The sequence below is a fragment of the Mastigoproctus giganteus genome, chromosome 5 (assembly GCF_048544385.1).
Source record: "Mastigoproctus giganteus isolate SK-2022 chromosome 5, ASM4854438v1, whole genome shotgun sequence".
Lineage (NCBI taxonomy): Eukaryota > Metazoa > Arthropoda > Arachnida > Uropygi > Thelyphonidae > Mastigoproctus > Mastigoproctus giganteus.
In genome coordinates, this window is record NC_143579.1 from 182,013,309 (window position 1) to 182,023,977 (window position 10,669).

A 10,669-nucleotide genomic window follows, 5' to 3' on the forward strand; every position below is an offset into this window, starting at 1 on the left:
ACAAAATTTTTTCTGGTAATCTAGTACTAATATAGTCCTATTTTGTCTGCACCTAATTTGTTTTAAGAAGATTATTCACTCAACACATTTTGTATTACTTTTTACTTAAACCTTTTTACTACTTTGGAATATATTAGTTGAGATACTGAGATATGTTAACAAAACAAGAAATGCATATATACTGAAGATTAAATGATGAGTTAGTGGCCAAATGTTGGTTTCAGTGCATTGCTGACATAGCATTTCATTGGGCATTTAATTTCCTTGAATGGAGGCCAAACCTGGAGAAGTGGATATTTGCTGCACGGTGTATCCAGGCTGAAATAAAATCTGAGTTAAACAGTTTGTTTTTAGAATTGATGCAAAAACATCAATGGTAAATGGAATTAACATGACTTAGTGATTGAAATTAATGTTAAAATACAGCAATGGGATAAGGCATTTCTGTGGCCACAGCAGCTATTCAGCCCCTGCATCCTCCCATCAACCTTTTTATACTCCTCTGCAGCCTTAAGCAGTAGTGTAACAATACAATGGAGGACATCGGAGTGTGTCATGAAAGGTGAAGGGGGAGGTTTTTTTTTTTACAAAATCCTTTCAAAAGTTATTTCGGAGGTTTTTTCTTACTACCGACATGACTATTACTTGTTTTTGTAAGGATTGTGTACTGAGATTTTACATATATTGATCATAATATCTGCGTGGGGGGGGGGGAGACGGTTGCATTCGGTAGTAAGCTGCTATTTTATGATCAACAGGCTTGCTAAAAAAAAAAAACTGGGTGAGAAAAAAATAAAAAAATTATGTGTATATGAAATATACAAATAAATGGCATTTTTTTTTTTTTTATTTCTCTTCCCAATAAAAATACCTGAATACAACATTTGATAAACAGGTTTGCAGAACCCAGGATTTCTTATTAGCAAATTCTCCCAAAGGTTTGGGAGAATTTGCAGAATCCCCTGCAGCTCAGCACTGTGTCCATTAGATGCAATGCATCCAGACCCCAATACAGGTTATAATAGTGTAGCATAAGAAAGACAGAAGGGCCCAAAACAAGCCATGCACCCAGACCCACAGATGTCATTGCACATTCCCGAAAGTAGGGTAAAAGTGATATGAAATACATATATTATTATTATTATTATTAACTACATGGTGCAAGGAAGCCTGAGGCTTATGCTGCACCAGTCAAAAAAAAAAAAAAATCCCGAGTAACCCTGAGAGAGAGAGAGAGAGAGAGAGAGAGAGAGAGAGAGAGAGAGAGAGAGAGAGAGAGAGAGAGAGAGAGAGAAGGGAATCACCAAGAAAGAGAAAAATGATGATATCCAGCTGAGGACCCTGGTGTGCCAAGCCCATACTCACCAGATGTGAGCCCCTGGATGTATAGGACCACGACAAGCTCAGTCAAATGAAACAGTGTTGAAAAACATTGCTTCATTGCAGTTAAAAAGTATCACTTAACAAATTATTTCAACTTTATTTTGTGTGCAAACTGCACAAGTTAACATAAGCAAAATATTCAGTTTCCTTAAAGAGGTAGTCTAAGTTCACACTACAGAGTAACTATTTTCATTTTAATATTAGTTCTTAAGAAAATTCACAAGAACTGTAAAAATAAATGCAATGCAATGAAACAATGTAGTAACAATACTTTTAACAATAATCTCTACAATATCTTTTGTTAAAGTAAAAAATAAGTATGTGGCCTATGCTGCAAGTGTGGTCCACTTTATGATGACTCACCACATCTAAACCTTTTGTTACTATTTATTTCTGTCAAAGTGAAGGCTAGTGATGAGCAGCTAAAATAGTATCATGCAAACTTTTACAACTCTAACAATCTCAGAATAAAATTTTTGTTTTACTCTTCTCGAAAATAAAACGCTGTGTGTGACAAATGAATATTTCTAAACCACCATCAAAATTTGCCTTTCCACATTTCAAATATTTTTAAAAAATTTAAATTAAAAGAAACTATCTGCCTCTTTTTTTTCTCTATATATTTTGCTTGGAAACATAATGGCCTGTATTCGGTTTCCAGATGTGATAGAGGGAAAGGGAAAAAAGTAACAACTTATCAGAATTAGTGTAGCACTTAAGCTTGTATCATTTTGCTATGTAACCCTTAGCGGCACACCTAATGAGCACAGTCCACCTTCTTGCAGACTGCCATGAACTTGTTCCAGAACCCTGGGATCTGCAGACCACACTTTACATGTTACTGATCTATAGTATAAATTGTGCAATCAGACGAAGTTTTCTGGGTAATGCAGATAGGCTGAGAGGATAGCTCATGGAGTTTGGCAATGATATACAGAAATTTTGTCAGCATAAATAAGGAGATGATTATCTTGTTGTATAAGGCAATGGTTATCCCACATCTTGAGTACTGCATACAGATATGCAGCCTCATTTTTGGAAGGATACAGATCTGCTAGAATGGATGCAAAGGGCAACAAGATTAGTGAAAGGAACAAAAAGATGGTCTTGCCAAACAATGCTTCAGTGCTAAAGACTAGAAACCTGTGAGATGATCTGAGTAAGGTGTTTAGGGCTTTGAATAGATTGAGTAAGCTCAACACTGATCGAATCCTTCCTCCTGCTGAATATACACATGAGAGGGCATAAATTTAAATGGAGGGATGGTTACAGGACAATGTGCAGAAATTTGCCTTAGGCAGCAGGCAGTGACTGTTGAAACAAATTTTCATGTGGTGTTGTGGAAGTGGGCAGTTGGAATAAATTGAAGGAAGAACTAGACAAATTAAAGGGGATAGATATAGGAAGTTCTGCTGGTTGTCTTTTTTTTTTTTTTTGGCTGATGCTGTATAAGCTTGCTTTCTTGCATCATTGCCACTATTAATAATAATATGTTTATTCCCAGCTTGTATAAAATGGAAATCATACATTTTATGGTATGTACCTACCACTTCAATGATTGCTACATTGTTATTTCATAGTTACAATAGGCACCTCCATAGCCAGGTGGGAAGGAGCAGCAGTGCGCAGCACACGCTTCTTGATTAGACCGGGGTTCGAGCCCGTCACCACCAAATACGGAGGATGCGGAAAGGTCAAGGAATGACCACCGCATATCCCGGAGCAATATGGCCTTAGTTGCTAATGCTCCTAAAAAAAACCAACAAACAATCATAGTTACAAAGAACCAGTGCTGGCCCTAAAATTTGTGGGGCCCTGTTCAAGAATTACTTGTGGTGGTACGCTTGTTCATAGAAATGCAGAAAAGAGAAGGATGATATTATTTAGACCAGCATTTCCCAAACTGGGAAATTTGACCAGTTCCAGAGGGTCAGCAAAATGGATCGTCTGTAAGTGGTCAAATTATTCATTCTGTGTATAGCAAATTGATGATAAATAAAGTTATATTATATATTTAGGTAAAAATAAGAATAAAGTTAAGTTGTTTTAAACATAAAACTGTTTTATGTTTAAACAACATTTGTATGCTTGGTTCCTGAATTATTAACCGGAATGTCTTATCTCCCGCAGGTGATTTCCTTCATCACAAGGTACTGACAGAACCTGGTGGTTTTCCATTCCGACCATGTACTCAAATCAGGAGTAAGCAGATATGCACTTTATGTACAGTTTGGCAGACGGCAATGCTTTGGAGGCTCGTTATTTGTACCACGAAAGGTTCCCAGAACGAAGATGTCCAGACAGGAAAATATTTGAAGGTATCCATTGCCACCTTTGTGAACATGGGACCTTTACACCTCGTGCTGCCAACAGAGGACGACTTTTGACTATTTGGAGAGTGTTGCAAGAACACCAACTGTATCCTTACCATCTGGATACAGGCTTTGTCACCAGCAGTTTACCCTGTGCGAGTAATGTTCTGCCAGTGGTTCTTGCAGCAATGTGATACAACTCCTCACTTTCCTGCCTTAGTGATATTCACAGATGAGATGAAGCACAGTTCACACGAGACAGAATCGAAAACTTTCACAATCAGCATGTATAGGCTGAGGAAAACCCCACATGCAGTTCTTCCATGACATCAACAACAGTTCAGCCTCAACATCTGGGCAGGTGTATTTCTTGATAAGTTATTTGAGCCCCATGTACTTCCAAACAAACTCACAAGGCAGGCGTACAGAAACTTTCTGGAAAACAACATGCCTGATTTCTTGGACGACACGCCAATGATCATTCATCAACAAGCACACTTCATGCACAATGGCGCTCCCACACATTTCAGCCACCTAGCCAGCAATTACCTGAATCGAAGGTTTCCTGGTCTGTGGATAGGTAGAGGTGGACCAACTGCCTGGCCTCCATGCTCACCTGATTTAAACTCACTTGATTTCTTCTTGTGGGGCCATTTAAAGTCATTGGCGTATTCGACTCCGGTAGCTGATGTAGAAACTCTCTGCAATCAAATTGTGGCAGGTTGCGAGACAATATGAAACATGCCAGGAATTTGGCATCGTCTTCGCGAGTCCACGAGACATCGACATGAGGCCTGTATTCAGGCAGAAGGTGGACATTTTGAACAATTACTATAAGGTGATGTGAACAGTTAAGTGTCACAGGAAGATGTTCAAAACTCGGAAACCAAGCATTTCTAGAACTATGTTGATATAAAATATTTTTAACTCATTCCTGAAGTTAAGCCGTGTATTTTTTATAACAATTTTTTTAGTTAATTATAATACCAACTAGATAAATTGGAGAATTTAGCATAAAAGCATTAGAGGTGAAAACTATATTCATTAGTTCAAAGGGCCAAGTTTAGGTAACCTAAGTTGGACTTATAACAAAGTTTAGGTTACCTAAACTTGGCCCTTTGAACTAATGAGTATAGTTTTCACCTCTAATGCTTTTATGCTAAATTCTCCAATTTATCTAGTTGGTATTATAATTAACTAAAAAATTGTTATATACAGACATATGTAATGTACAATCATAAATTTGATGGCATTAATCTGTTCTGCCACTCTTTCTCTTTTTCAAATATTCTTTTACATAACTTATATATCGCACATCATATGGAAAAGTGAAAACTCAAAAAATGCAACCAAGAAAAGCAAAAACAAAGAAAAACAACTGAGAAAAGCAAAAACAACGAAATCAGATAAAGTTATCTCAATTGTGACCGTTAATAACAGATTAAAAAAAAAATTACCAGCTGGATAAAGAGCAATAAACATTCTAACAGATCTGTGTTACCATGACTACCATAGAGGCCATACCATGACTGAGTTGTGTCACATTTCTTATTCATTAATGCTTTTTTCAGTTGTGACACTTTTAATATAGGAAAGTGTACAGAAAAATTGACAATCTGAAATAGTTTAGACAAAAATAGAATATATATTTTGAAATGAACAATGTAACAAAAACACAAAAAAATGCAATTAATTTAAAAAAATACAATAATTCTCTTATTAATCAAAATAAGGTTTAAGATTTGAATGCCGAAACATAAAATGGTTCATAGCTTTTAGGGATATGATTTGTTTTAATCAGGTCCAGGATATTCGATTTTTTTTTAATCTGAAACTTGTATCTTCTTGGTGTATGCTGATTTCATTTGGATAGTTGGAACAAACTTCCATCTGTCATTGTAGAAGTTGATAGCTTAAATAGATTGAAGGCAGAACTAGACAAACATTTGGAGCGAGTGGATGGGTGAAATAAGAGTTTTTTTTGTTTTTTTTTAACTGATGCTATATAAGCTTGCTTTCTTGCATCATGTGCCTTTGCTAATGCTAACCTACAACGAATGAAGTCTCTTGTTAGTCAATTTATTTAACAGTCCTCTTGCTCATACAACATTTTTATGAACAATGAGCTGGGACTACATTTTTCAACCTTCAGTATCTTGATTTCGCATGACTGTACATTTTCACTGTCTTCCATCTTCGAGTTGTTCCCATAATGCTGACAAATGTTTGGATTCCTCGTTTCTTAATGTGTTAATGTAACATACTGCCAAGGAATATAATTGGTCCCGATTTCAATGCTTACTTTATGAATTTTTCTATCACAGAATGCATGTTATCCCTTTCATTTTGCGCATGTCCTGTAATTAGGAACTTCTGAGTGATGGACTTGGCTTGAATACTCAACGTAGATACAGCATGCATGCATGCATGCACATGGCAACAGTGAATTTATTCTTCTGTTGTCTTAGTAGAAGGTAATCTCAAGATCAATACTGTTTACAGATCTGGCAGTCTCTAAATATCTGTAAATGCAAGCATCTATATTTCTATGGTCCCCCAGTTACCTTCACCCTTGTGCCAGAAGAAACACTGTACTTTATCACTTTTAAGTTCTGAAATTGTAAAGTTATAGCAGTTTAATTTAGATCTGTAACAGAATAAGAAAATATCACTGTCACAATTAAAAAAAAAAAAAAAAAAAAAAAAAGTGTGGTTTTACCAGTGCAACAAAGATAATCTTGTCTGTCACTTTTCTACTGTGACTAGTGGGCGATACCTACTTAGTGGAAAAGCGACACAGCTGCACTCAACTGGCTCAAAATTGGAGTTATAAATATGTAGTTTTTTCCAGGATGTAGAGTTCGGGCTTGTGCATCCTCCTATTATATTAACTTGAATTCAACAATTTTTAAGTTGTCATTTTTCCATACGACATGCTAGTTAGTTAGTTATTTTGGTTTTTAGGAGCATTAGCAACTAAGGCCATATTGCTCCGGGATATACGGTGGTCATTCCCTGACCTTTCCGCATCCTCCGTATTTGGTGGTGACAGGCTCGAACTCCGGTCTAATCAAGAAGCGTGTGCTACGCACTGCTGCTCCTTCCCACCTGGCTACGGAGGTGCCTCATACGACATGCAATATATACTAGTATATGCATATATATAAGGGTCCGCAAACTTTTTTTCAATTTTCAAGGGTTTTATAAACTTTTTTGATTTTTGAAAAGGTCTGTAGATATCAGTAGTTTGGGGACCACTGATTTAGACCATTTGACCATGGGGCCCTGTTCGACAGATCTGGTTGTGTGTGTGTGTATAAATTACTGCTTTAGCTGTTGTGGTAAAATAGGAATCAAGAATTTCAGAATTTATTTATGATTTTTAGCGTATGGGTTGGGGAGGGTGAAAAGTTACAGTTTCAGTACAGTGAGACAATGCACCTGCCTCAATGTAAAGAACCATGGGGCAAGGTGGGCAAAGGCCACTTCACCACACAGTTGGAGTAGCCTTTACCCAAATTCTCAAAGGCTTTCTACAATTTTTTTTATTAGGGGGAAACAAAGGAATGGCTAACACATGGAATTTTATGAAAATATAGCAAATACTTAGAATGTATAATTAGAAAGTATAAGACCCACATTCTGGCTAAGAACTATAGTCAAAAAAGGTATTAAAATTAAATCAATTATAATTTTTAAGAATAGTATGTTAAGTAATCAGTTTTTTAATAATAATGGCTATTTTATATGTAATGTGCAGTGGGTTAAGTAAAGGTTAAAAATAAATTATAACTAATAACATAGAATATATATATATATATATAAATAAATATAATGAATAGATAAATAAAGGATAATCATAAACCAAGGTACAAGTTATCTTATCAAGAAGCCACAACAGGACCATGGTTTATGGAAGCAATATATTTCAATAAGGCAAACAGTTTAGTGCAACTTCTGCAAAAAAAAAAAAAAAAAATATATATATATATATATATATTACTTGTTTTATTTTAATTTTAGTAGCTTTTCCAATTAAACTGATATACATCAATGCAACTAGTGACAACTTACATGCTAACATATCTTTACTTTGTTTCTTTTTAGAAGTAGTAAATAATCAGAAGTGGTCACTAATAAACTCAAATGGCAACACTAAATGCAAGTCTACTCCTTCCATGCATGCATGGAAGGAGTAGACTTGCATTTAGTGTTGCCATTTGAAAACTGTGCAGAAAACTGTTGTTATGGGAGGCTTTATAGTGCAATGGCAACTGAAGGCTATTATGCACCAAACAAGAAGTGCATGTGCAGAGAAATGTTTAGAGCATAGTTTATGGCATGCAGGGGGTGAATTCTGATCCTCCCCACCATTCAAAGCCACTTTTATTATTATTAGCCATATGGTGCAAGGAAGCCTGAGGCTTATGCTGCATCGGCCAAAAAAAAAAAAAAAAAAATTTCTGAATTACCCCGAGAGAGCGAGAGAGGAGTAGATGGGAATCACCAAGAAAAAGAAGAATGATCATATCCAGCTCAGGACCCTGGGTGTGCCAAGACCATACTCACCAGATGCAAGCCCCTGCACTTCCCCCCACTAATTCCTCAATTGCCGATACACAGCAAGTCTTTACTTCTTACACATCAACAGGAAGAAGAGTAGCTAGCAAGCTTCAACCCCTCCCAAATAGACTAGATTGAAATGGAAAAAAAAAAAAAAAAAAAACACCTAGTAATGTTCTCTGTTGTCAAAGCAGCAGTTCTGATCCTCAGCTCCTTACACCACCTCCCCAAAAAAATCTTGGGTGCACTGGGTGAAATCAAAGCGTACTAGCAAAATATCATCATTCTTCTCTTTCTTGGGATTCCCTTCTACATTTCTTTCTTTCTTTCTTTCTTTCTCTCTCTCTCTCTCTCTCTCTCTCTCAGGGTAACTCTGGAATTTTTTTTTTTTTTTGACTGGCGCAGCATAAGCCTCAAGTTCCTTGCACCATATAGCAAGTAGTAATAATAATAATAATAATCGAATTTTGGGGAGACACTTTAATTTTTAATTTTTTTTCCTTTGGAACTGGTTCGCAGTTAAACACTTCTATTTGGAATTCGTCATACTCTCCAACACGGCTAGTCCGTCTTTGGTCACAAGCAGGAGTACCTTATCACACAAGCAATGGCAATAGTATTTTATTCTTCTCCCGTATCGAGCTATCGCTCATAATTACGTGATAGCTATCATGTAATTATGAGCGATAGCTCGATACGACAATAATCACGTGAAATGATATTTAGAAAATACACAGAAGAATAAATTTTACTCTCCGGTAAAAATTTAAAATTGATAATTTCAATAGACAAAAACGCGGGATGGGGAGAAGTTAACATGGGAACCTAAGCGGTATAAATGGAGGGAAAAGGGGGGGAGGAAATGGGATCAAAAAACATTAAACGCTAATAACAAGAACGATAATATTTCGACACAAAACCAAATTAAATATATTTTTATCAAAATTTTTTCCAACACATGTTAACATCAAACACCAATTTTAACTGGTTCTCGCATTCATACGTCATGTATAATTACGAAACGGCTTTAATTTCCAACTGTTAATATGGCCATAATAACTTCCCCGCCACTATTTTGCTGAAAGTTTAATAGCCGAAGTTCCATTCAAACTCGAGCACACTACAGTATTAACTTTGTGATCAGGATGGGTTATTAAAGTTAAATACAAACCTGCAACTACATCTTGTAGAGTGGGCACATGGAGCTTATTTTTTCTTACAGACATTTCTAGCATTTACATTCAGCTTTATCCTCTCAGCTTATATATGCTAAACACGCTTTATCCTCTTAGCTTATATATGCTAAACGCACGTGACAGATAAGGATTTCGGTTTGCCACCGGCAGAGGACGATACTCAAATAATCTGACGATTGCGTGTTGATCAGATTCGAAGTTGCAATCGTTGAACTACTGCTTTAAGATCTCAGGTAAAGACATCAGACTCTCGTATATTGTATGGGTAAGCGAGTATAGGCAGATAGCATCAAAATTTGCATCGATTCATGTGAAAAGAGAAAACATCCGTGTCAAGCATCTTATTAGATATAACTAACGGCATTCTGCTTGGCAGGGCATGACTAACTGCACAGCAGACGTCACCGCTGAGCAAGTCAAAAAGTAAAAATTAGAGAACCTACTGTTGCACTTATAAGACCAACGAATTCGTTATATTTTTATGTATTTTATAATAGAATGTGGCCGGGGGTGGTGCAATTTTTAGATTCGCCACTGTCGCACAGTAATGCCTCAAAAAATGGTCGATGCCGAAAATATTTATTGCTAAAAAATAAAACAAACATATATAACGCTACAGTTTTCTTAATTTAATAACTTAATTTATATTATTAAAAGTATTGGTCTTTTAAGTTATATGAAGTGTGGAGGTACAGTATATTTTGTTTTTCATTTGTTTCTGCAGTCACCAGCATTCACCCTCCCTAATAATGGTCATAATGTTCACCAGCAGAACAAAATACCTTTACGGCGAGTTGCCCTGATAATGCACAACTAATTTCAAACAAGTGCCTTCACCAAACGGATTGTTTTTAATTTAAAAGAAACCACCTGCTATGTGAGAGGAAACTATTAAGTCCTGAAAGGGTTATGTTTTTAACTAAATATATATTCTTATATATAGAGGCTATTATAACACTCCTTATAATAAATTTATGTAGTTTTTTTACTGTTACGTACATGACAATTAAAGCTTAGTGATTCCCTGTAACAATGTTTTATTTACACACTGAATTAGCATCCTCTTTAGAAAATCATGGGACCGCTCCTGCTTCTATCTTGGGGGGGGGGGGGGGGGAAATAGCTTGCTGCCGTAGCCTAGTGGTCAGGCGCGCGGGTGCATAAGTACACGTGCCTTGAGTGACCGGGGTTCAAGCCCGTGACTGCTGAATACGG

At 36.3% G+C, this 10,669-nt stretch overlaps 1 protein-coding gene across 2 annotated transcripts in view; it reads right to left on the minus strand.

Annotated features, from left to right (window-relative positions):
• LOC150085898 (beta-keto L-gulonate decarboxylase-like) overlaps positions 1–9,718 on the minus strand; it is a 128,310-nt gene extending 118,592 nt beyond the window's left edge. Inside the window, exon 1 of one of the 2 annotated variants that reach the window (XM_090373559.1) lies at positions 9,430–9,718. In XM_090373559.1, the coding sequence (XP_090229685.1) occupies positions 9,430–9,493 (64 nt within the window). In that variant the 5' untranslated portion in view covers positions 9,494–9,718. Of the gene's footprint in view, positions 1–7,769; positions 7,814–9,429 lie in introns of those variants that run through there. The other variant, XM_090373560.1, reaches the window with a different exon arrangement.
• Between the last annotated feature and the right edge of the window lie 951 nt (positions 9,719–10,669).